This window comes from Schistocerca piceifrons, chromosome X (assembly GCF_021461385.2).
Source record: "Schistocerca piceifrons isolate TAMUIC-IGC-003096 chromosome X, iqSchPice1.1, whole genome shotgun sequence".
Lineage (NCBI taxonomy): Eukaryota > Metazoa > Arthropoda > Insecta > Orthoptera > Acrididae > Schistocerca > Schistocerca piceifrons.
In genome coordinates, this window is record NC_060149.1 from 536,808,959 (window position 1) to 536,836,822 (window position 27,864).

The 27,864-nt window shown below is 39.7% G+C and overlaps 1 protein-coding gene across 1 annotated transcript in view; it reads right to left on the reverse strand.

Moving 5' to 3' along the window:
- The window catches only part of LOC124722506 (calcium-dependent secretion activator-like), a 798,081-nt gene that overhangs the window by 522,512 nt on the left and 247,705 nt on the right, over nucleotides 1-27,864 (reverse strand). Inside the window, exons 8-9 of the mRNA XM_047247660.1 lie at nucleotides 13,651-13,839; nucleotides 13,425-13,561 (exon numbers count right to left, since the gene is read on the reverse strand). Coding sequence (XP_047103616.1) covers nucleotides 13,425-13,561; nucleotides 13,651-13,839 — 326 coding nt within the window. The remainder of the gene's footprint in view (nucleotides 1-13,424; nucleotides 13,562-13,650; nucleotides 13,840-27,864) is intronic.

A 27,864-nucleotide genomic window follows, 5' to 3' on the forward strand; every position in this document is an offset into this window, starting at 1 on the left:
GATTTGTTTGAGGTAATGCTTTCAAGGAGGTTGTTGGTTTGGAATCCATGACACATTGGGAAAGGTAGTGTTCAATAGCAGTAAGGCCATTGGCATTAGGAATGTTAATGTAAATGGAGATGGCATCAATAGTGACGAGCAGGGCACTGTGGGGTAAAGGGCAGGAACTCTGGAGACTTAGTGCGATTGCTATCTGGATCGAGAGTGAGGACACCCTATCCACATTCCTCCAGACTTCAACAACTTCTACCCCATTTTCTTCACCTGGTTCTACTCAACCCAAGAAGACACCTTCCTAGATGTTAACCTCCACCTCAAAGATGGCTACATTAGTAACTCCATCCATATTAAACCTACTAACCACCAACAATACCTCCACTTCGACAGCTGCCACCCGGTCCATACCAAGAAGTTCCATACATGCAGCATAGCCACCCATGGCCACCACATCTGCAGTGATAAGTGGTCCCTCTCAAAACGTACTGAGGGTCTTACTCAAGCCTACATAGACTGTTATTATCCTCCCAACCTCACACGAAAACAAATTTCATGTGTCTTGTCTGTACAATCTCCCACCACCTCCCAAAGTTCCACTGTCTGGTGACAGAGGAGCATTCCAGTGGTAACTCAGTACCACCCAGGACTGGAGGAACTGAATTACATTCTCCTCCCGGATTTCAACTATCTCTTGTAGTGCCCGGAAATGAGAAATTTCCTACCCAGCATCCTTCCACATCCCTCCCACAGTGATATTCTGCCATCCACCGAACCTACCAATACACTCGTCCATCCTTACACAATCCCCGCTCCCAACCCTTACCTCATTTCTCATACTCCTGTAACAGACCTACACCAAGAAACAAGTGGACCATCCTGTTGCTCATCACGCTCACAAACATGACTTCCTTCATTTCAGTGACTGCTCCACAGCCTGCACTGTATGGATCCTTCCCACCAACAACAGCTTTTTGGAGTTGCACAGGTGGGAACTTTCCCTGCAATACATCCTACCTTTCCACTGCCCTCCTGGCCTCAACCTTCATTAGTCAATGTCCTCACCTACCCAACCGCTTCCCTGTTCCCATTCCAGCACTACACAGCCGTCATTCCATTAACTCAGTCTTTTTACTTCTCTCCTTTTCCGCTTCTATCCCCCCTACCCCACCGCTCACTGTAAACCACCACCAACATGCTATCCCTCCCCCTCCCCATCCCGGCCTCCTCCTTACCCCCACACAGGTACCACTCCCATCATGCACTGGTGCTGCTGCTTGCAGCGTGCTTTCATTTGCCTGAGACTACAGTTGTGTGTGTGAGCTGCGTTTGCGTGCACGCGACTCTGTGTGTGTGTGTGTGTGTGTGTGTGTGTGTGTGTGTGTGTGTGTGTGTGTTTTTGTGTGTGTGTCTGTCATCTCTTGTTGACGATAATGGTCAAAAGCTTTATTTGTGACTATCCTTTTGTTGTGTCTATCTGCGACTCAGCATCTCCACTGTATGGTGAGCAGCAACTTTCCTTTTCATAATAATGGTACTATCAACTTCTTGAGATACAATAAAGTTCAAAAGACATGAAACACGTAATTAGCTTCATCTGCCTCACAGCTGTTGCTGATTACCTAATTAGAGTGGTAAAGAATTCTGTAGTATAATAAATAATAGTTTTGGTATACAAAACTAAAAAAAAAAAAAAATGCTAAATGGCATGTCAGATCATGAGGGACTGCTATGACACTGTGTGCCATTACCCAGATAGTTAATGCATCTATAAACTTGAGATTAATAAACAAAGGAAGTCCACACATTTTAGCAGCTACTTGTAATCTATGGACTGGGAAAGAATATATCAAACAAAACATGTTGTGGATTAATTCAGTCGTTTCCTGATAAATCCATGTCCCTATCAGTGAAAGATTTCCTAAATGAACAAAAAATACTACTAACAGAAAATTACCAGTAGGCAGCAGTGACTTGCAGGAGAAATAAAAATGTCCTGTAAGAAAGGAAGAATTATGTATGGCTCAGCCAAAACCACAACTGATTCCCGGGTAAGACTACACCACAAACGTTGTTGTATCATTCTAAAAGGAGTTATTAAAAATGCTAGTAGTGCATACCTCAAGTTTTAAACTCAGTACTCAAGCAATAAAATCAAAACTATTTGTAGAGTCATGATAAAGAAACAGGTAGACATAATAATAATATAGAATTAATCCATAATGACAATACTGTAGATCACAGGGAGATTGATGCAGAAGTTGTAAATGATCATTTATTAAAATCAGCTGATTATACTGATTAAAAAGGAGTCAAATAGAGAGCTATGACGCTTATGCAGAAAATAACTGCACAGGTGAAACGTGAATAGATGTGTACATTTCGTGTTTCAGTAAATGGAACTGAGTGGATGATTAGATCCATGAAAAACCGAGACTCCACAGTTTTCTGTCGGATTTTCATTGAGTTCTTTCAACAAGAAACTATCACGAACAAACTCAGATACACAACTTCCAACAACTACACAAGAAAAATATTACAATTACATCTTGACAACACTATTAAAAATTCTAAAAATGCTTACATTCTGCAAGAATGTTAACTATCTTAGTAAATTTACTGAACAAAAGCCAGTTTGTTCAAAAAAAGATACCTCAAACAAACAGGTCATTTTCTGAGTTTCCAATTAACTCTAGAATCCTTAAATATTATCTCCTATTAGAACTGTTTCCAAAAATTCCAAGGACTTGGACTGTGGGAACCACATGATTTTGTTTAAGAAAGCATATCTTTACAGCTTAATGGAAGAAGCAAGGATATGGCTTAAACAATGTATGAGTGGTAGACAGGAAAGGTAATTCTAAACAATGTAGAAGGGAAGAAAGTGTCATTGGGCTAGGGTAGCATGATCTGTGGAGTCCTAGAATGTTCTGTACTGGGTCATTTGCTTTTTGTTATATTTGTGAAAGGCCTGTGAGTGCGCACAAGTTACAAAACATGTCACACCCATGTTGCTGTTGTTGTGGTCTTCAGTCCAGAGACTGGATTGATGCAGCTCTCCATGCTGCTCTATCCTGTGCAAGCTTCTTCATCTCCCAGTACCTACTGCAACCTACATCCTTCTGAATCTGTTTGGTGTATTCATCTCTTGGTCTCCCTCTACGATTTTTACCCTCCACACTGCCCTAAAATACTAAATTGGTGATCCCTTGATGCCTCAGAATATGGCCTACCAACCGATCCCTCCTTCTAGTCACGTTGTGCCACAAATTTCTCTTCTCTCCAATTCTATTCAATACCTCTTCATTAGTATACAATAGAAGAAATCTCCTACTGTATAATTTTAGCATTGATGACAAATTGCTGAACACAGTAACTGCCATAAATTACTTACAGTCCAGAGTGACCAAAAGTGGAATAAGGACATAAAACAGATATTAACAGGTATTATTAAAGGCAGATTCCATTCTGAGATTGATGAGAAGAACCTGAAAGAAATTTAACCCATCCAGCAAACAATAGAAGTTCCAGGTCTGAGATGGCAGAGATGGTGGTCATGTATTTGTGAGGTTTGCTTGCTTGTGTGAGAGAATGTGTGTACAATTCCTTTTCTGAAGAATGGTTTGGCTGAAAGCTAAGTGTGTAACAGTCTTTTTGTTGAGCCTATCTGTAAGCCAACATGTCATGTTTATGGTGAGTAGCAGTCTGTCCTTTTCCTTTAATTTATCTATGAATGATGTGCCTTATAAAACACTTGTTTGACCAAATCTTGAGTATTACTGATCAGTCTGGGAGCATTGCCATGTTACATTAATAGAGGAGGTAGACAAGATCTAATGAAAAGTTGCACGTTTCATTACAGGATGAGTTAGTCAGTGGCAGAGTCTTAAGGAAACAGTCAACAATCTCTCATGGCAGACAATACAAGAGCGTGATAGATAGTCTCCTATAGATTGTGATCTATTGAATATGGCTCGAACTCAGGTTTCTCACCATGTAAACGGTGGCTCTGTTGTGGCCTGATGGGAACCACTGTGTTGTTGATAATGTGTGCTATCATAAGGTCCAATACCCAGCCTCTGTCATCTCATTTAAGAACAGATTCAGTGAATTGTGGACAGTTAACTGTCGCTGAGAACTACAGATCCTTGCTGGATGCATGTGTGTAGCAAATGCTGAGCCATTAACTGAACAACAGCTGAGCATCATAGAAACCTCCCATGCCAAGTCAGTGGGCGAAATTAGCACTACCATTATGAGACAAGATCTTCTAGCTTGACTATCACCAGATCTCACTAAGGAACAACAGAAGAAGCCACTTGCCATTCTTCAAGAGTTCTCTGAATGCTTCAATCCACAGGTGAAGAGTACATTAGACAAACTGATGATGAAGCACCAGATTAGCACTGGAGACCATCAACCACTAAGCCATGGAGCATACCGTGTGTCAGCAACGGAACATCGAATGATTCGCAGCAAGGTAGAAAAAATGAAGAAGAATGAAATCATTCAGCCTTCGCACAGCCCATGATCATCACCAGTGGTTCTCGTCAGGAAGAAGGATGGCAGTTGGCACTTTTGTGTTGATTACAGGAAGCTTACTAAGATAACTAAAGAGGACATTTACCCTCTTCCACAAACTGATGATATGTTAGATTGTCTGAAAGGTGCTAAATTTTTCTCAACCAAGGGCATGTATTTGGGATTCTGGCAAATCAAAGTAGATGCAGCTGATCTTGAGAAAACTGCATTTATCACCCCAGAGGGTCTGTATGAGTTTAAGGTAATGCCATTTGGTTTTTGTAATGCACCAGCCACTTTTGAATGGAAGATGGATAATCTTCTAACGCACCTGAAGTGGACGATGTGTCTTTGTTATTTAGATGACATTATAGTGTTCTCACAGACAATTGATGAACATACAAAAAGACTGAGAGTCATTCCTAAGTGTCTCCAACAAGGTGGACTGAAACTTAATCCAAGAAAGTATCTCTTCGGAGCAAAAGAAGCCAGAATACTTGGACACCTTGTGTCAAACAAAGGTGTGAGGCAAGACCCAGAAAAGGTGATATCTATAATGGAATTTCCTATTCCTAAATGTATTAGAGATGTGAGAAGCTTCCTTGTATTATGTTCTTATTACCATTGTTTTATCAAAGACTTTTGTATTAAAGACAGGCCACTCCAAGCATAGTTAAAAGCTGATGCTAAATTTATCTGGCACGGTGCTCAACAAGATTCTTTCAATGTGCTGTGAAAACCTGAGGACTGACCCTGTACTTGGTCTGTATGATGAGAGAGCACCTACAGAACTACACACAGATGCCAGTGGGTATGGGATCAGTGCTGTTCTGGTGCAAATTTTAGATGGAAAAGGGAAGGTTATAGCTTATGCTTCTAGGACACTTACAAAAGCCAATAACTACTCAACTACAGAAAGAGAATGTCTTACTGTGATCTGGGTCATGTGCAAATTTCAACAGTATCTCTATGGAAGGTCATGCACAGTTGTCACACACCATCATTCACTTTGTTGGTTGACAGGTCTTAAGGATCCAACAGGATGACTCGCCAGGTGGGCACTATGTCTACAAGAGTATGACATTAAGATAGTGTACTAAAGTGGAAGAAAACACTAGGATGCCAACTGTCTCTCAAGAAACCCTGTGCAGGACTTTGAAGAAGATAATGTGTCTCGCTGCACTCCAGGATCTCTCTGCAGAGCAGAAGAAGGACGCCAAGATATCTCAAATTATGCTTGCCTTAAATCAGTCACAGGATGTGAAAGGACAATTTAAGGTAGTTGATGGTGTACTTTCAAGAAAAACTTTGATCCGTTTGGAAATAGATGGCTGCCAATGATTCCTAAACACATGTGCTTAGATGTTCTGCAGAAATTCGATGACACACCTGACGCCAGACATTTAGGATTTCTTAAGATATACAATAGAAACCGCAAGAGATTTTTCTGGCCAGGTTTATTTAGGAGTGTCCATCACTATGTGTCGCACTGTCGAGAGTGCCAGAGGAGAAAGGCAGTTCCTCAGAAACCACATGGCCAACTCATACCAATTCCACCAGTCAAAACGCCTTTCCATAGCGTTGGTATTGACCTCTATGGACGATTTCCAATGTCTGCTAGTGGCAATAGATGGATTATTGTTTGCACTAATTATCTGACGCGCTATGCCATTACAAAAGACGAGAAAACAGCTGAAGCATCTGAGGTAGCCAAGTTCATCATGGAAGACATTGTATCAAAACACAGTGCCCCAGTATTGTTAATTATGGACTGAGGTTGTTAATTATGAACTGAGGGAAAGTTTTTCAGTCGAATCTTGTGATAGAGATAAGCTGTCGGTGCAATATTACTCATCACATGATGACCGCCTACCATCTGCAAACTAAAAGGCTTACTGAAAACCTTAATAAGACCTTGGCTGACATACTGTCAATGTTCGCCAATGTTGAGCAGAGCAACTGCGATGAAGTGCTACCTTTCGTGACGTTTGCCTACAACATCGCCAAACAAGACACCACAGGATTTACGCCATTTTTCCTGGCGCACGGGCATGAGGTGATGGACACTTGTTTCCATTACATCCTGATGATGTGGACATCGAGTACATTGGCCAGGTGTTAACCAGAGCTGAGGAAGCTTGGAAGTTAGCTCAACTCCGCATGCTGCAATCTCAAGAAAAAGATTGCTGAAGGTATGACGCAAGCCACCCCCCTGTTGTCTACCAGCCTGGTGACCTCGTCTGGATCTTCAGTCCTGTTCAGAATGTTGGTCTCTCTGAGAAGCTCCTCAGGCGCTACTTTGGACATTATAAGGTTGTAAGACAGTTGTCTGATGCTACTTATGAAGTAACCCCAAATACCCTCTGCAACACATCATAAGGTGGTTTACTGAGTATAAATGTAGATGTTAAAATAAAAGTATGATTTTTTATGAGAGAACATTCTTTAAAATGATACTATTTCTATAGGAATTTTGAACTATGTATAATCAGTGTGAAATATGATGACACACTTTGTGAAAGGTTTAACTTGAATTTAATAGTTAACAACTATTTGTGTTTATAAATGAAAATGAAATGTCGTGTGGCTAGGGCCTCCCGTCGGGTAGACCGTTTGCCTGGTGCAGGTCTTTCGATTTGACGCCACTTCAGCAACCTGCGCGTTGATGGTGATGAAATGATGATGATTAGGACAACACAACACCCAGCCCCTGAGCGGAGAAAATCTCCAACCCAGCCGGGAATCGAACCTGGGCCCTTAGGATTGACAGTCTGTCACACTTACCACTCAGCTACCAGGGGCGGACGTGTTTATAAATGAAATTATTTTACGTGCAAACCAATAAGAAGAATAAAGTGTAGTTTTATTGTAAATTATTGACACATTCTTCATTACTGTATTTTTTTTTTTTTTTTTTTTTTTTTTTTTTTTTTTTTTTCAGTCTACTGACTGGTTTGATGCATCCTACCACGAATTCCTTTCCTGTGCTAACCTCTTCATCTCAGAGTAGCACTTGCAACCTACATCCTCAATTATTTGCTTGACGTATTCCAATCTCTGTCTTCCTCTACAGTTTTTGCCCTCTACAGCTCCCTCTAGTACCATGGAAGTCATTCCCTCATGTCTTAGCAGATGTCCTATCATCCTGTTCCTTCTCCTTATCAGTGTTTTCCACATATTCCTTTCCTCTCCGATTCTGCATAGAACCTCCTTATTCCTTACCTTATCAGTCCACCTAATTTTCAACATTCGTCTATAGCACCACATCTCAAATGCTTTGATTCTCTTCTGTTCTGGTTTTCCCACAGTCCACGTTTCACTACCATACAATGCTGTACTCCAGACGTACATCCTCAGAAATTTCTTCCTCAAATTAAGGCCGGTATTTGATATTACTAGACTTCTCTTGGCCAGAAATGCCTTTTTTGCCATAGCGAGTCTGCTTTTGATGTCCTCCTTGCTCCGTCCGTCATTGGTTGTTTTACTGCCTAGGTAGCAGAATTCCTTAGCTTCTTTGACTTCATGACCATCAATCCTGATGTTAAGTTTCTCGCTGTTCTCATTTCTACTACTTCTCATTACCTTCGTCTTTCTCCGATTTACTTTCAAACCATACTGTGTACTCATTAGACTGTTCATTCTGCCCAGCAGATCATTTAATTCTTCTTCACTTTCACTCAGGATAGCAATGTCATCAGCGAATCGTATCATTGATATCCTTTCACCTTGTATTTCAATTCCACTCCTGAACCTTTCTTTTATTTCCATCATCGCTTCCTCGATGTACAGATTGAAGAGTAGGGGCGAAAGGCTACAGCCTTGTCTTACACCCTTCTTAATACGAGCACTTCGTTCTTGATCGTCCACTCTTATTATTCCCTCTCAGTTGTTGTACATATTGTATATGACCCGTCTCTCCCTATAGCTTACCCCTACATTTTTCAGAATCTCGAACAGCTTGCACCATTTTATATTGTCAAACGCTTTTTCCAGGTCGACAAATCCTATGAAAGTGTCTTGATTTTTCTTTAGCCTTGCTTCCATTATTAGCCGTAACGTCAGAATTGCCCCTCTCGTCCCTTTACTTTTCCTAAAGCCAAACTGATCATCACCTAGCGCATTCTCAATTTTCTTTTCCATTCATCTGTATATTATTCTTGAAAGCAGTTTCAATGCATGAGCTGTTAAGCTGATTGTGCAATAATTCTCGCACTTGTCAGCTCTTGCCGTCTTCGGAATTGTGTGGATGATGCTTTTCCGAAAGTCAAATGGTATATTGCCAGACTCATATATTCTACACACCAACATGAATAGTCATTTTGTTGCTACTTCCCCCAATGATTTTAGAAATTCTGATGGAATGTTATCTATCCCTTCTGCCTTATTTGACCATAAGTCCTCCAAAGCTCTTTTAAATTCCGATTCTAATACTGGAGCCCCTATCTCTTCTAAATCGACTCCTGTTTCTTCTTCTATCACATCAGACAAATCTTCACCCTCATAGAGGCTTTCAATGTATTCTTTCCACCTGTCTGCTCTCTCCTCTGCACTTAACAGTGGAATTCCTGTTGCACTCTTAATGTTACCACCATTGCTTTTAATGTCACCAAAGGTTGTTTTGACTTTCCTGTATGCTGAGTCTGTCCTTCTGACAATCATATCTTTTTCGATGTCTTCACATTTTTCCTGCAGCCATTTCATCTTAGCTTCCCTGCACTTCCTATTTATTTTATTCCATAGCGACTTGTATTTCTGTATTCCTGATTTTCCCGGAACATGTTTGTACTTCCTCCTTTCATCAATCAACTGAAGTATTTCTTCTGTTACCCATGGTTTCTTCGCAGCTACCTTCTTTGTACCTATGTTTTCCTTCCCAACTTCTGTGATGGCCCTTTTTAGAGATGTCCATTCCTCTTCAACTGTACTGCCTACTGCGCTATTCCTTATTGCTGTATCTATAGCATTAGAGAACTTCAAACATATCTCATCATTCCTTAGTACTTCCGTATCCCACTTCTTTGCATATTGATTCTTCCTGACTAATGTCTTGAACTTCAGCCTACTCTTCATCACTACTGTGTTGTGATCTGAGTCTATATCTGCTCCTGGGTATGCCTTACAATCCAGTATCTGATTTTGGAATCTCTGTCTGACCATGATGTAATATAATTGAAATCTTCCCGTATCTCCCGGCCTTTTCCAAGTATACCTCCTCCTCTTGTGATTCTTGAACAGGGTATTTGCTATTACTAGCTGAAACTTGTTACAGAACTCAATTAGTCTTTCTCCTCTTTCATTCCTTGTCCCAAGCCCATATTCTCCTGTAACCTTTACTTCTACTCCTTCCCCTACAACTGCATTCCAGTCGTCCATGACTATTAGATTTTCATCCCCCTTTACATACTGCATTACCCTTTCAATATCCTCATACACTTTCTCTATCTGTTCATCTTCAGCTTGCGACGTCGGCATGTATACCTGAACTATCGTTGTCAGTGTTGGTCTGCTGTCGATTCTGATTAGAACAACCCGGTCACTGAACTGTTCACAGTAATACACCCTCTGCCCTACCTTCCTATTCATATCGAATCCTACACCTGTTATACCTTTTTCTGCTGCTGCTGATATTACCCGATACTCATCTGACCAGAAATCCTTGTCTTCCTCCCACTTCACTTCACTGACCCCTACTATATCTAGATTGAGCCTTTGCATTTCCCTTTTCAGATTTTCTAGTTTCCCTACCATGTTCAAACTTCTGACATTCCACACCCTGACTCGTAGAACGTTATCCTTTCGTAGATTATTCAATCTTTTTCTTATGGTAACCTACCCCTTGGCAGTCCCCTTCCGGAGATCCGAATGGGGGACTATTCCAGAATCTTTTGCCAATGGGGAGATCATCATGACACTTCTTCAATTACAGGCCACATGTCCCGTGGATACATGTTACGTGTCTTTAATGCAGTGGTTTCCATTTCCTTCTGCATCCTCATGTCGTTGATCATTGCTGCTTCTTCCGCCTTTAGGGGCAATTTCCCACCCCTAGGACAAGAGAGTGCCCTGAACCTCTATCCGCTCCTCCGCCCTCTTTGACAAGGCCGTTGGCAGAATGAGGCTGACTTCTTATGCCGGAAGTCTTCGGCCGCCAATGCTGATTATTTATCAAAATTTAGGCAGTGGCAGAGATCGAACCCAGGACCGAAGACGTTTTTATTATGAAACAAAGACGCTACCCCTAGACCACGGTAATTTAAGGTACCATAAATCTAAGGAACAAGGGTGCCCAGATCCTGGGACAAGGGCCGCCACGCACACCCCACTCCACCCTAGCTCTCAGGAAAGAAAAAAATAGGAGTTTTTCTTACAAAACAATGATTTAAGAGTCAGTATTACACAGCTTTTCAGCAGAGTAAGAAATTGATTTTTTACAGCTACTTACAAGTCACTAACCATCTTCCAAAATATTAAAAATACTCCAGACCCACAGGTCTAGCACACCTCTTCTACAACCTATCATATTGGTGCCCTTGCTAAGGAAGATGAAGTAAATAAGCAATAGGTATCAGTGTTCTCATTATCCAATTCTACAACATAACATATTTTTGTTGTTTTGCTTAAGGTCCACTACAACATGGTCATTTGTACCAACTCACCAATATCTGAAGTTTCATAAAGAAAAAAATGACATAGTTAAATCAACTAATCACATAGCACAATAGCTGCAAGGTAGGACATAACTGATAATTTGTAAAACTTGTCTTTTATAGTCACACTAGTAAGTAAGCTAGGCCCAATTGCCATCTAATCAAAAATAAATAAATAAAAATGAAAAAAAATTATACTAATAGATAACCTTCCAGAGGTTTTTCAAAACTAATATTTCTTAAAACAGTATTGTGGAAACAATAGATTGCTGCTCACCATATAGTGGAGATGTTGAGTTGCAGACAGGCACAACAAAAAGGCTGCTAAATAAGTAATCTTTCAGCCAAAAGGTCTTGTTCTTGATTGGACAATACACACACACACACACACACACACACACACACACACACACATTCTCACAAAAACAACTCACACACACATGATCACTGTCTCTGGCTGCCAAGACCAGACTCAAGTGATTGTGGGAGATGCAGTCCATGTGGTGAGGGTAAGGAGGAGCCTGGGGAGGGGAGGGGGAGTGATAGCAGGGTAGGGGTGGGAACAGTAAAGCACTGCTTGTGGGAACATACAGGGACCCTGTGGGAAGAGGGTAGGGTAGCTAGGTGCAGTCGGGAGGTTAGATGAATGGCAGGTAGGTAGGATGTGGTGGCGGTGGTGGGGGGTGGGGGGGGGGGGGGGTAGGAGGGAGGCAAGGAGAGGTAAAAGAGAGCAGTAAAAATATGGTGGGTGTGTTGGTGGAATAGGATGCTATGTAGTGCTAGAGTGGGAACAGGGAAAGGTTGAAGCTAGAGGATTACGGGAACATAGGATTTATAGCAGGGAGAGCTTCCACCTGTACAATTCAGAGAAGCTAGTGTTGCTAAGTAGGATTCAGATGGCACAGGTTGTGAAGCATTCATTAAAGTAAAACAGTTGTGTTGGGCAGAATGCTTAGTAGCTGGGTGGTCCAATTGTTTCTTGGGCACAGTATCTCAGTGGCCATTCATGTGGACAAACAGCTTGTTGGTTGTCATGCCCACATAGAATGCAGCACAGTGGTTGTAGTATAGCCCTGCCTTTCAGTAGATAGGTGATACTTGTGACTGGACTGGATTAGGTGGTAGTGGGAGGTTGGGGCAGATCTGATATCTAGGTCTATTGCAGGGAAGTGAGCCATGAGGTGTGGGGTTAGGAGCAGGGGTGAAGTAAGGATGGATGAGGATATTGGGTAGGTTTGGTGGGTGGCAGAATACCACTGTGGGAGGGACAGCAAGGATAACAGGTCAGACATTCCTCATTCCAGGACATGACAAGAAGTAGTCAAAACCATAGCAGGGAATGTAGTCACTTCAGTGACTGCTACGTAGCCTGTAGCAACTGGACCCCTCCTGCCAACACCATATTTTCTGAATTGCGGAGGTGGGAATTCTCCTTGTGATATATCCTACATTTCTCTAGTCCCCTGGCCTCACTCTCTGTTAGCCACTGTACTTCACCCACCTATCCCCTGTTCTTATTCTACGACTATACGTCCTTCTATTCCATCACCACTCCCACAGTGCCCCCTTCCTCTGCCATCTGTCTGATCACCTGACTCCACCTAGCTACTATAACCTCTCCCAACCCCTTCCCTGTATGCTCCCACAAGCAGCACTTTACCTTCCCCACCCTGCTATCACTCACCATCCCCATCTCAGCCACCTCCTTACCTCAAGCTCACAGTCTGGTCTTGGCAGCCAAAGACAGTGGTCATGTGTGTGTCAGTTGCTTTCTTGCGAATGTGTGTGTGTGTGTGTGTGTGTGTGTGTGTTGTCTACTCCAGAACAAGGCCATTTGGCCAGAAACTTACTTGTTTAGCGTTCTTTTTGTTGCAGCTATCTGAAACTTAACATCTCCATGACCTGTTGAGTTTTCATAATACTGTCACTATTCCAACCTGGATTTTCCATTGTTAGACTTCTTAAAATGTTATTTTTATGCTTTTTTGAGGATTTTAAATGTGTGAATACAAGATTTGTTTTATTTTACTTGAAGTTCGGTAGAAATCCTACAGTACTACATCTCAAAATCTGCAGTTCAGTCTTTTTTTTCCCCATTTGGAAGAGCTACCAGTTCAGCATACTGGTGCATACCATCACATATCAAGCACTGATTACAGATAATTCTGCATCTCTCTCTATGACAAATTTATCATTATAATATAAATAAAATGTTTCTAATCTTTTTACATAAAACTCACAAATGCAGCTACTGCACCTTACCAGTGAGCAATATGGATCACTTAATCTGTAGTCAAGTGTGAGAGTTTGTAGCATTTTAAACAATGATGCATGGTCAAATTTGCAGGGGTCAGCAGATATAAATTCTTCCATTCCATGCTTTCGTGCACGATCAGCATCTGAAATGGCAGATGAAAGAGGCATAAATATGTTTTAGGAAACTGAAAATAAGTAGGGTGGCATTTGCTTACAATGAATTTCTACCTACCACCTTGGATTTTTGATATGGTAGAGTTCTTTCCAGCAGGAGTAATAGGAGGAGTAGGCTTATGTGACTGCCCCGTAGCTCTATACATGGCCATGACCCATAAATGACACTCATTCTCATCATCACTTGCATAAAGTATGCTGTCACCTTCTCGCACTGCATTGAAGAAGAAACGTCCGCCTTCCAAATCTGGAATAGTATGAGATTCTACATCCATTTCAGAAATTTCCAGAAAAGATATTAATGTTTACTTACAGATTATGTAGGTGGTTACATAGGTGAATGTCTATGAGTTACATTGCTCTCCCATTACTGTCTTCACCCATCTCTTCCCAAAAACATACAACCCCCCCCCCCCCCCACCACACACACATACACAGGCATGCACACACACATGAGACAAAATAGACAGAGGACCACCAAACAGTAAGCTAAAATGACACATAATTGTATACAACACCAAAACTGTACACAGTATGAGCAAGATACTAAAATTACAGGGACTCAACACAGAATGACAATAAATGTGTGTGCTCATGCATGCATGGACATATGCATACACACACATGTGTGCACATGCACACACACACACACACACACACACACACACACACACACACACACACACACACACACACACACACACACATTTTCAATGTTTTTGATATGAGTCACCACCCTCAAATAAAAGCACAAGGAAGAAAGTGAAACATGATACACAGTAGTTATAATAAGACAGAAACTGATGACAGAAAAACTGTGTCCCCTAGAGAAATAAAATAAAATGTATATTTCAAACTTAAAACACTCCTGTGAACATAATAATTGTCTTAAATGTTCTAACACAACAATAACAAATGAAATGATAGCACCAGCAAACTTGCCGTATACACGCTTTTCGACATCATCATAGCTTTAGTTTACATATACGGTGTACTTCTCTTGCCAGTAAAAAGGAATAAAAATTGAGGATAAATAATTATGTTTCCTGTTAGAAGAACAATTTTATATAAAAGACTTAATATACTTTGTTTTACAGCAGGTCATTACAATATGAAATAATTTATTGAATAGCAGCACTTCTCAATTACTAAGTGCTTCAGACTGTTCTTTAAGATATGGAAATTAGCCATTACATGTGGGCTGCGGTCTGCAGCCTTTTTTTATCTGTATTTTTGAGAAAGCATTCCTTTCTCCATGTGTTGTAGTTATGTACAATCTTAGACATAATACCTGGTTGCTGGCTGGCTGTCAGACTAAGGCAGAGTCATTTGCTTGAGACAACCAATAAAAGGGGTCAACCCTCAGATACATAAGTTTGGCTATATGCACAATTTAGCAACACCATAGGATATGGAAGTGTCTGGAAGAATTGTTGCCTTCTTCTCAAGTAGTTATGGTACTGTATCACCTTGTGCTCTAGTGGTAAATGTTGAGCAATGTAGACAAAGTTGCGAGTCCACATACCCTACATCCTTTATTTGTTTAACAGCATTTTGGCTATCTGTCTGATGGAACTTCAAAGATAATTTGCATCACTTTTAACCCACAAATAATAGCAAAAACATCCAGAAATAATTTCTCGAAACAATCCGTGCATCAAGATCAGAACAGTTCACACTCAAGAGATTACCCATCCTACAGCAGCCAGCAGCTTCCTGCCACACACCACCTGTCATCAACATCAGGCACCATCTGAGCAGGTGAAGCATTGTGGCATTATGAATATATTTATCAATTATCTTTTTCTTATTTGAAGTTTTTACATTTATTTTGAAGTAATGAATGTTGTTTAGGCATTGCAAAATAGAATCACAAGTGGAAAAAGGACTAAAATTGGTGACATATTATTGGCTTTGTGTTTAATTGAGGGCTGAAGGCAGAAGAATCATCTCAAAACCTCAGTACTGGGTACGGAGTGAGTGCTTCTGCAGACAACACAACAGATGAGGATTTTCTTGTTAGGAGAATGAAATGAATGATTTTTCCACATCCAGGAAGTCACATTTACTGACTTATTATTGAACTGCAACAGTTTAACCTTTGTGCAACATTTGCATTCAATAGACAGGTTTCAGAAGTTTTATGCATGAGTACTACATGACCTAATTCAAGGCAACAAAAATCAAATGGTGATAATTACTACAATTTTGCTTGAACGTCATTAGTTCACTTATTGAGCATTCCTATGCAATGTGATGATGAGTTATGATGCCTTTATGTTAACATCTTAGGAAGAAATTAATGCCTAACAAAAGACATGTCACCTACTCAAGCTAAGGGTAGTTTGAACATAATGGTTTGCTCCTGTGATATGAAGTAAAAATCCTTCCCATTTGTGTGTCCATCATATCTGGTAACTGTTGCCAACAACTCAGCATTCTTCAAACTGTTTTAGGCAATGTGAGAAAGCGATCAATTTCTGTCTGATGTTTATTGTTGTGTTTAGTACAGCAAAGAAAAACTACTGTTAAAATAAGTTCTGTGCTAATACGAATAAAACACAACTTACCATGACTACGTTGTGACAACAGTCTATTTAAGTAAATCATTAGTAGCCTATATTGGTATGAATTAGTAAGATATTACTCACTTTTGGCTTTGAAAAGGTCTATTCTTACTTACTGTCCTGTGTCATACTCACATAGTATGGCAATGTGGCATTACAGAAATAAAATTGTATATTCATACACACCAAAAATCATTTTGGCAGAAGCAGAAAGAGGCATTATCAATAAACTGCACAGCACCTTCAGTTTTTTGCTGTTGAACTATGAGGTTCTGGAAGAAGCATTAAGATTTTAGCTGGAGAAGATTTCTTAAGATTTCATTATTGAGTTTTTATGTGGGTGCTAGTAGCACTGTAACAAAGGGGCTAAAAAACTGGCCATCAATGAGACTGACACCACAAGCCAATGTATCCTACACCTTACATACAACCATGTTGGTGCTTCCTTTTTTTTCTAGCCCCCATTGCACCCCTACAGCCCATCGATGTGCTCACCAGATAATGACTTCATTGGCTTGGTTACCTCAGTTATATTAATATTTTCCTTAATTAATGACATCATTCTCCTTAAAATTACATAAATATTTCTGTTTATCATAAAACTTCTTTTAAAGATGCTTTTATTTGTAAGGCACATTAAACTTTTTTTATTTATATATGTTTTTTTTTTTTATTTTAAAAGACATCTCCTTAAAAGTTGTCTTCATTCTTCATTTTAAATAAATTAGTTGTATTTTTACAAATTATAAATATTCTTTATGGTAAATGGATAATAAATGAATTAATAATGAGTCCCCTTTCACACAGTCCTTAGAACCATTATTTGAGGCCACATGGCTGTATGTACATAACCAAGCAGACAGTAAGTCAAACTTCTTGATGTATCAATAAGCAAAAAAGTCAAAAGCTAATATTGACACAGTTCCTATGACTATGTGAAGTAAAGTCCTGCACTCAGTTGCTATGGAAGGAAATGAACTCATTTCTCTTCAGCTAACTAATATTAAATACATATTGTTCTTCTTGTGATAACAACAATGACTAAAAATCTCTGAGACCATTCTTGGTATTTCAGACATTTGGATATATGATGGCAACCTCTCAAGATTTAAGTTATATAATTTAATAGTGTAATCTGTTCGTTTTTCATCACATAACAAAAATACTGACTGCTGATCCATGTGTGAGTGCTATTCTTCATAGGCCTCAGAGCGAGCAAAAAGATGCAGTATTTGTCCCAGTGGTTGCTACAACAGAGATATACAGAATATGAGAGATGACATTAGTTTCAGGTTAGACATAGGAGACTTTCCTGAACTCAAAACCATAAATTGTTAATCTTATCTCACATCCTAAAGGGAAACTCACAAAGATTATTTAAATTACATGAAAAATCAAGTGAATTTAGCAATATAATCATGTGCCATCCACAAAGTAGCTCATCAGTCATAGAATTGCCAAACATATTCTACATTGTTGCCAACATTGAGTTACACTGTCACCAGGAAGACTTCCAGGTAATATACTCTCTGAGTCAGTTCAGAAATCACTACAACTTCTGACTCAAAAAGATGTGGGTGCCAAGGGTTGGAATACTAAAAGGCTTTCTGTGATTCCCCTAAATCGCTACAGGCAAATGCTGGGATGGTTCCTTTGAAAGAGCATGGCCGACTTCCTTCCCTGTCCTTCCCTAATCCGATGAGAGCGATGACCTCGCTGTCTGGTCTCCTTCCCTAAAACAACCCAACCCAACCAAAAGTATACGGCACTTAATTTTATCCCCATGTTAGTAATTAGGTTCAGGGGCTGGATCTAGGTACAAATAATACTCAGATGCACCCACTGCAAACTAAATACAATAAATCAATAACTGTAAGAATTTTTTTTTCTTTTGTCTTAAACGAACTCAAAACTGTAATATGTAAGTTGCAGGTGCAGGGGAGAGAAAGGAAAGGAAAGGAAAGGAAAGGAAAGGAAAGGAAAGGAAAGAAAGGAAAGCAAAGGAAAGACAGTGACTGTTGATGTCAACTGCATTGGTACTTTACACCGAAGCAGTTGCAACAAGTAACAATGTGTGCAGGACTGAGATCACCTGCTTACCAGGCAGATGTGCACCACCTGGACACACTGTTCATTGCAAGTGTGTGAACTATCTCGGCGCTCCTCTCACCTGACACATATTCCCATGCAGTGCCATGTGTCCATAGTCCCTGTCCATGTCCACCATGCTCTCAACTTTGAGATTCCCACAGGAGGTCAGACATAATTGTGCATCCACACTGAAGAAAGTGGATTTGTTGCACATCGAGGTGAATCAATTATATATGAACATGTGGTGACTGCTCTTCCAGACATGTCTGAAAGAACAGACACCATGCATTCATTTATAACTTACCCTCTTCAGTGTGGATACACAATGACATCCGACCTATTGCATGAATCTCAAAGTAGCAAGTATTGAGGACATGGACAGGGACTGTGGATAGGTGGCACTGTGTGGTAACATGAGTTGACTGAGAGGCATGTCAAGATAGTCTGTGAAGTTGCAACAAACACTGTGTCCGTGTGGCACTGTGGTTAACACAACCACGTAGTAGGCAGGGGATTTTGTGTTCAAATCCCTGTCCAGCTCACATTTCTGCTCATCACTGCTGATTCCACATAATGTCTCAAGGCAGCTGACATCAATAGTCCCTTCCCTTTCCTTTCTTTCTTTCCCCTCCACCTTAAATTTGCATATAATGTATCATAGCTGCAGGTTCCGTGTGGTGTGTGCTGTTTTGGTAATGTCCAAGAGAAAAGACACCACACATTCATATATAATGAAAACTGTGAAGCTCATTCATCACATGAGATTCACATTTTTTTACTGTTCCAATACTTATACTGTAAACATTATGTAACATGACCTTATAATCATTATAGACTTTGAAGATAATTTTCTTAAGAATGCTATCACTGGCACTATCCTTGAAAAGGAGGAACACAAATGAGAATGTAACAACACAGCACTGATTGTAAAATGTGAACACCCATAGAGAAAGATTTTGTAAGCTGTGAACAACATATAGATCCATGTCAACAAAGTCTTCTGTGCATTGAAATGATGACCAAAAAAGTGGGTGCAAAAAGGCTTGGAGAAAATCAGACCAGCTAACATGAAAGAAGAATAGGTTGTTACCAGAATGTGGAACAAGAAACACAGAATGCTGACAGTAATGTCTAGAATAAGTCACCTTTAAGTAAAACTATTGTTCAGTCTATAAATACTGAAAGAAGGAAAAACTGTCAGCTCTTAATGATTACAACATTACCACTACTGACACTTTATTAATCGAAGTGCAAAAGCATTTATGTTGAAGGGTTGTTCAACTTGCTGTACACTTAAGATAGACAGAACCAATGAGAGAGTGGTGTTACTTTTCAAAGCAGCACTTCACATTTGACCAAGAATGCTATTAACTTTTTCCCTGATGATTTCATATGAACAGCACCTTGTGGTTACCTCAATCATTTCAGGGAGTGATGACACTGTCCTATACAAGCACTTGTCCTTCTCACTTCCATATCCTAAAGGAAACATACCCTAGAACCCTTATTCATCAAAATCTCTATTAATTCATGTACAACTGTCCACTTCTTCTCAATCCATATTGAATCAACATGGTAAGATATGGTCCAAACCATCCCTAAACAAAAATGTCCCTCTTTAAACCAACCACAACCCTGGTAAGTAGAGCTTGAGAGTAGGAATCTTGCACGGAAATGTCAGCCTCCACATGGTCTGGGGCATGGGAGGGGGAAGGGTGGGCTAAATTCAACTAATCAAATTAAACAATGAAATAAACACAAAGGTAAGAGGAACAACTTGAGTAAAACTTTCTATTCTGCAGCATATAGTATTCAAAACATGAGACATGAAGAACATCACAGCTGTTTGAAACAAGAATTATAGAACATGAAATGGGACATACTTTGAATCAGTGAGATGAGGCTGAAAGATGACGCAATTATTACCCCAAGTCTGGACACATCCTATTTCACAATAACTTGTATGTAAATTTGCATACTGGTGTTGTAGCTCTGCTAATTCACATCATGATGGAACGTCTTACCACTGAGACCTTGCCCATTTCAAACAGAGTGATCTATGTGATTGTTGAATTGGATGCTAAGATTAACTTCAAATCATTTGTGCCTATGCATCTGATTACACTTCAACAGATGATGATCTAGAACAGTTCTATGAAGAGTTGACAACAGCAAAAAATTTGAAAACCATCACATTTTCCTTATTATTTGGCAATTGTAATACCAAGACAGGAGTGAAGTCAACAGAAGACCATCCCTTTATTGCCAGTTTTGAACTTCCTATGTGAAACTAAAGAGCACAAAAATGATGACTTTTCTTAGCAAAGGATGTTTATACTGCATGAACATACTTTACACATAAAATCCAAAAAGAAAGTGGGCTTGGAAAACCCCTGGTGGCACAGGCGAGAATAAAATAGATTACACACACACATCTAACGACTGAATGTGCTCAGATGTGTCAGTCATAGACTGGCAGTAGGCTAGTTAGAGGCAGAATCAATATTAACACTCAATGTGAGAGATCTGACCTGCAATAAATGAGTTGAAAGTGGAAAGAAGTGAACTCAACCAATGCACAGACAAGAAATCAACAATATAAAAGTAAAGAGGAAAATTAACTGAATAAACTCCCACCAGAAATTACCAGCAGTGCAGAAAGTCAGTTTGTTCCAAAAACAGAAAAGTCTGAGATTCAGTCTTGAAACAGAAAAATTTATAGAAGAAAGGTGAAATGCTGACAGAAGTGCACCCAAATAAAGAGATCTTGACAAAAACATAAAGAAAAAGATCAGAGGAGATGCAAAATAGAGCACTGTTCGAGGAGACCATCAAAATCACTGTCAATATGGGAGTCCTTCTTTTCAGTCAAGCAAAAGGGAAGCTTACAATGCACAACATTTGGAATGAGAAGTTGTTACCCAAAAGAAACAAATTTTTTAAATACATCCAGGCCTTTCATTGGAAGCTCTACAGTCAAATCACTGACAATCCAAAGCCTAAATGTCTTGAGGAAGGGAAGTGTTGTGACTCGCCGATCTTTCAAAGTGCCACCGCACAGTTACACGCATCCTCTACATGCGGTGCTGTCTGCCAGCCATGCAGCAGCAGTGTCACCTACGCGGCCAGCCAGCCAGCGGCCATTAAACTTGGACTCAGTTATGATTTGACTGTTAAATTGTACACACGTCTTACTCTGTTTACTTGATCTGTGACTTTCATGTATTGCGTCTTCCTTGAAATATGTTTGTTCAACTTGACGTTATTACAGGAAGATTCCACAGTCTTGGAAAATTGGTGATAACATAAACAGACCTATTACTCTTTTATCTTTCTGTTTTGGGGTTAGTGCTAAAGACAGCATTCTTAAGAAACTTATTTTCAAAGTCTATAATGATTATTACATGTGTTGTGTACTCATAATGTTTACAGTAAAAGAGACAAGGAATGTTCAAAAAATGTGAATCCTGCATGGTAAATAAGCTTTATGCTTCAGACAGAAAAAAATAATTCTTGCAGTTATTGATTTATTGTATTTAGTTTACAGTGGGTGCATTTGTGTATTATTTGTAACCACAATCTGGTGCCTAAATGTTGTTATAGATATGTATGTATGTAACTCAGTGTATGTATGTATGCAACTCAGTGATATGTACTTTTGGTATATCCACTGTTCACAGCCATGTCTTCTTGAGTTGCAAGCTGTGGTGACTTCTGAACTTGCTCAAGTAATACATTACCTGGTAGTCTTACTGGTGATAGTACAACTGAATCTTGGCAAAATACAGGCAAATCTGTAAAACATGAGTTATTTCCTAGATGACACAGAATTATCCTGCTAAATGTACACAATTTTTCATGTAATTTCCATTGAATAATCTTTGTGATGCTTCTCTTAAGGTGTGAGCTAAGGCTATCAATTTATGGTTTTCAGTCCAGGAAAGTTATCCTATGCATAAATTGCAACCAATCTTGTTTTTCACATTGTGATTTAATTCTGTCCTAGCCACCAATGGAGCAATAAGTGCAGCTGCAGCTCTTCACTCATTCTGAGGGAACACAGTCACCTGTAAGGTGAAGGGTGCTTTGGCTCTCAGTTCCAGTCTTGCTGATAGTCAGATTTTCAGACATTCTGTTACAGTGCTGCACACATTCACACCAAAAAACAGTGAGAAAATCTTAAAAATATTTCTCCACAAAAAGTCAGCTCATTACTTCCAGCACTCCACAACATACACGCAAAGACCTTACGATAGGCCAAATGCACAACTGACAACTCTTTCTATTCCTGCCAACATAATTTCCCATTTTTGAGATTACACAATTTTATATGCAAAATGCCACATTTCAACTGTCTTGTACAGACTGTTTCAAAGCTGAAAATGAGTAATATCTTACTGACAAATGCCAATACAGGCGTGCTCATATTACAAATACTTTATGGTTTACTAAACTAGGATTTCATCATGATGGGTTGCATTTCATTTGCATTAGTACAAATAACATCAGAACGACATGTGTGAGGGATAACTTCCCAAACCAGCTCCTGCATTGTTTTGTTTGTGAAAACAGCAGAGTGCATTATCCTGTCGTAGCAACATGTGATACAGTTTTGTCAGCCACTTTTCTTATACCATGACTGAAGGCGTTTCAGTTGTTGGCAACAAATACCAGCTGCAATAGACACATACATGGGGAGGATTTTTTAGTGAACAACACACTTTTAGAGCCATTGGCTGCAAACTGTTATGTTCAAACTGTCCTTTGTTTGAATAGGCTATATGTCTTTTATTAGGGCTCAGTCATTAATTTCTTCATAAGATGTTAACATAAAGGCACAATAACCCATTATCACTAATAGCACTGCACAGGAATGCTCAATGAATGAACTGATGATGTTCAAGCAAACATGCAGTAATTATCACCCCCTTTGATTTTTGTTGCTTCGAATTAGAGTATGCAGTACTCATGCACCCAACTTCTGGACCTTGCTTATCAAATGCAAATGGCACACAACAGTTAAATTGTTGCAGTTCAGCACTAGCAATGGTTAGCCCAAACAACAAAGGCTACTGCAAGTCCGCCAAATGTAATATTACACATCTGGGGCACAAAGAAGGTGGTTTGTGTGGAGAACTGCTTCCCATGGTTGTGTCCATTACAGCTGGCATCCATTGACAGCTGGTGAGACATATTGTGGTCACCATATACGTATAAGAATACTGACCAAGAAAACTGCAGAAGGTGTTGCTACTGTATGAGAACACCCATCTGCACACTGTTCATTTCACTAAATAACCTACTGAAGAGCTTGACTGGAAAACATTCTCTACAACACTTATTCTTCTAATCTCCCACCCACAAATGTTTACCTTTTCTCTCTCTATATTGAAAACAATAACGAATATTTCTTTGTAGAAAAAATGGTGTTGACATACTGATAGGTGAAATATTCCTGAGGTGACATAGTCTGTCATTAAGACCTCCTGTTGGAGAATTCTCAGGAAGATGTTGTTATCAGAAAAAAATAATATACCTTTCTATGGGCATGTCATGTCAGATCTATAGTTGGGAAAGTAGGGTACAGATCATGAAGAGGGAAATGGATAGTTTGTAGTTAGATATACAGGAAATTAGTGAAGTGTGGTGGTAAAAGAACAGGCCACCGACTTCAGTGAGTACAGGATAATCAACAGAAAATAAAATAGGGATAAAAGAGGAGAACTACTAACAATGAATGAGGTACATTACTATAAAAGCTGTAGTGAATACATTATCATAGGCAAGGTAGACACAAAGATAAAAATCACCACAGCGACATACACTATGTGATCAAAAGTATCTGGACACCCCAAAAACATTCATTTCTCATATCAAGTTGATTGTGCTGCCACTTACTGACAGGTACTCCCTATCAGAAATCTCAGTAGTCATTAGGCATAATCAGAGAGCAGAATGGGGCACTCAGCTGAGCTCACAGAATTCTAACCTGGTCAGGTGATTGGGTGTCACTTGTGTCATACATCTGCACACAAGATTTACAAACGCCTAAACATCCCTAGGTCCACTGTTTCCAATGTGATAGTGAAGTGGAAACATGAAGGGACATGTACAACACAAAAGCATACAGGCCATTCTCATCTGTTGACTGGCAGAGACTGCCGACAGTTGAAGAGGGTCATTGTGTGTAACAGGCAGACATATATCCAGACCATCACACAGGAATTCCAAAGTGCATCAGCATCCACTGCAGTATCACGACAGTTATGTGGGAGGTGAGAAAACTTGGATTTCATGTTCAAACGACTACTCATAATCCACACACTATGCCAGTAAATAACAAATGACACCACACTTGGTGTAAGGAGCGTAAACGTTGGATGATTGAACAGTGGAAAGACATTGTGTGGAGTGACAAATAATGGTACACAATGTGGCAAGCTGATGGTAGGGTGTGGTTATGGCGAATGCCCGGTGAACATCATCTGCCAGCATGTGTAGTGCTAACAGTAAAATTCGGAGGTGGTGGCATTATGGTATGGTCATGTTTTTCATTGAGGGGGCTTGCACTCTTTGTTGTTTAGCATGGTACTACCACAGCTCAGGCCTACATTGATGTTTTAAGCAGCTTCTTGCTTTCCGCTGTTGAAGAGTAATTTGGGGATGGTGATTGCATCTTTCAACATGCTCGAGCACCTGTTCATAATGCATAGCATGTGGCAGAGTGGTTACATGACAATAACATCCCTATTGTGGACTGGCCTGAACAGAGTCCTGACCTGAATCCTATAGAACACCTTTGGGATGTTTTGGAACACTGACTTGATTCCAGGCCTCACCATTATACATTGATACCTCTCCTCAGTGCAGCACTCCATGGAGAATGGGCTACCATTCCCCAAGAAACCTTCCAGCACATGACTGAATGTATGCCTGTGAGAATGGAAGCTGTCATCAAGGCTAAGGATGGACCAACACCATATTGAATTCTAACATTACCAATGGAGGGTGCCATGAACTTGTAAGTCATTTCCAGCCAGGTGTCCAGATACTTTTGATCACATAGTATAAGTATGCCTGCTAGCTCCTCAGACAGCAAAAATATTGAAAAAATATATGATGAGATACAAGGAATTATTTAGATAGCTAAATGACATGAAAATTTAATTATGTCATGGGATAAAAATTTGGCAGTAGTAAGAGAAAGAAAAATAGTAAAAGGACATGAACCTAGAGAAGGAGTGAATGGGGAAGTTGTCTTATAGAATTTTGCACAGAGCACAATTTAATCAAGTTGAAGAATTATGTAAGAAGTTGTATACATGGAAGAAATGTGGAAACAGTGACAGGATTCTGTTACATTACACACTATTTAAAACAAAACAAAAAAAGCATTATCTTGCTGAAATGTAGGCCCAGGACAGTGTGACAGGAAGGAGGGTGAGCTGAATATTGGCAACATACCACTGTGCTGTAAGGGTGTCTGTTATGAAAATTAAATATATTTCACTTTACAGTATGTTCATTGTTGCTCTGGTCTTTAGTCTGAAGTCTGGTTTGATTGAGCTCTCCATGCTACTCTATGCTGTGCAAGCTTCTTCCTCTCCTAGTGACTTCTGCAACCTAAATCTTTCTGAATCTGCTTACAGTATTCATCTCTTGGCCTCCCTCTATGATTCCTAACCCCCACACTTCCCAACAATATTATACTAGTGATCTCTAGGTGTCTCAGAATGCATCCTACCAACGAGTCCCTTCTTCAAGTCAGGTTGTGCAACAAATTTCTTTGCTCCCCAATTCTATTCAGTATTTCCTCATTAGTTACATGATCTACCCATCTAATCTTCAGCATTCTTCCATAGCACTATGTTCCAAAAGCTTCTATTCTCTTCTTATCTAAAATGTTTGTCATCCATGTTTCGCTTCCATGCATGGCTGCACTCCATACAAATACTTTCAGAAGAGACTTTCTGACATTTAAATCTACACTCAGTGTTAACAAATTGCTCTTCTTCAGAAATGCTTTTCTTGCATTGCCAGTCTAAATTATATATCCTCTCTACTTTGGCCATCATCAGTTATTTTGCTCCCCAAATAGAAAAACTTATCTACTTATTTAAGTGTCTTGCTTCCTAACCTAGTTCACTGAGCATCACCTGATTTAATTTCACTACATTTCCTTATGCTCATTTTGCTTTAGTTGATGTTCATCTTATATCCTCCTTTCAAGACTCTGTCCATTCCGTTCAACTGCTCTTACAAATCCATTGCTGTCTCTGACTGAATTGCAACGTCCTTGGCAAACCTCAACATTTTTATTTCTTCTCAATGAACTTTAATTCCTACTGTAAATTTTTCTTTGGTTTCCTTTATTGCTTGCTCTATGTACAGATGGAACAACGTAGTGGATAGGTTACAATCGTGTCTCCCTCCCTTCTCAACCACTGCATCCCTTTCATGCCATTCAACTGCTAGAATGCTGTCTGGTTTCTGTACAAGTTGTAAATACACTTTCCCTCCCTGTATTTCACCACTGCCACCTTCAGAATGTCAAAGAGCGTATTCCAGTCAACCCAGTCAAAAGCTTTCTGTAAGTCTACAAATGTTATAGATGTAGGTTTCCTTTTCCTTTACCTGTCTTCTAAGAGAAGATGTAGGGACAGTATTGCCTCACATATTCTTTCATTTCTTCAGAATCCAAGCTGATCTTCCCTGAGGTCAGCTTCTACTGATTTCCCCATTCTTCTGTAAAGAATTTGTGTTTGTATTCTGCAGCCATGCCTTGTTAGAGAGATAGTTTGATAATATTCAAACCTGTCAGCACTCGCTTTCTTCGGAATTGGAATTATTACAGTATTCTCGAAGTCTTTGTGTATTCTACCTGGCTCATACATCTTGCTCACCAGATGGAAGAGTTTTGTGTTGGTTGGCTCTCACAAGGCTATCAGCAGTTGTAAAGAAATGTTGTCTATTCCACAGGCCTTATTTTGACTTATGTCTTTCAGTGCTCTGTCAAATTCTTCTCAGAGTATCATCTACCCCACCTCACCTTCATCGATGTCCTCTATCCATTTCTGTAATATTGCCCTCAGCTATTTTTCGCTTGTATAGATGCACTATATACTCTTTGCACCTTTCAGCTTCCCCTTCTTTGCTTAGGACTGATTTTCCATCTGAGCTCTTCATATTCGTACAGGTGGTTGTATTTTCTGCAAACATCTCTTTAATTTTCCTGCAGGCAGTATCTCCCCTTCCACTAGTGGCATGTCCATCTAAAACCTTACATTTGTCCTCTATCCACTCCAGTTTAGCCTGTCAATTTCATTTTTAGACATTAGTATAACCTTATGCTTGCTTCATTTACTGCATTTTTATACTTTCTCTATTCATCAATTAAATTCAATGGCCCGAGTTAGCCATGAATTTCTGCTGGACCTCATCTTTTTAACTATTTGATATCCTGGGTCCTTCACTATTTTATATCCCAAAGCTACCCATTCTTCTGCTACTTTATTCTTCTCCCCTCTTCTTGTATATTGTTCCCTAATGCTCCCACTGAAACTATCAATAACCTCTGGTTCGTTCAGTTTGTCCAGGTACCATCTCATTAATTT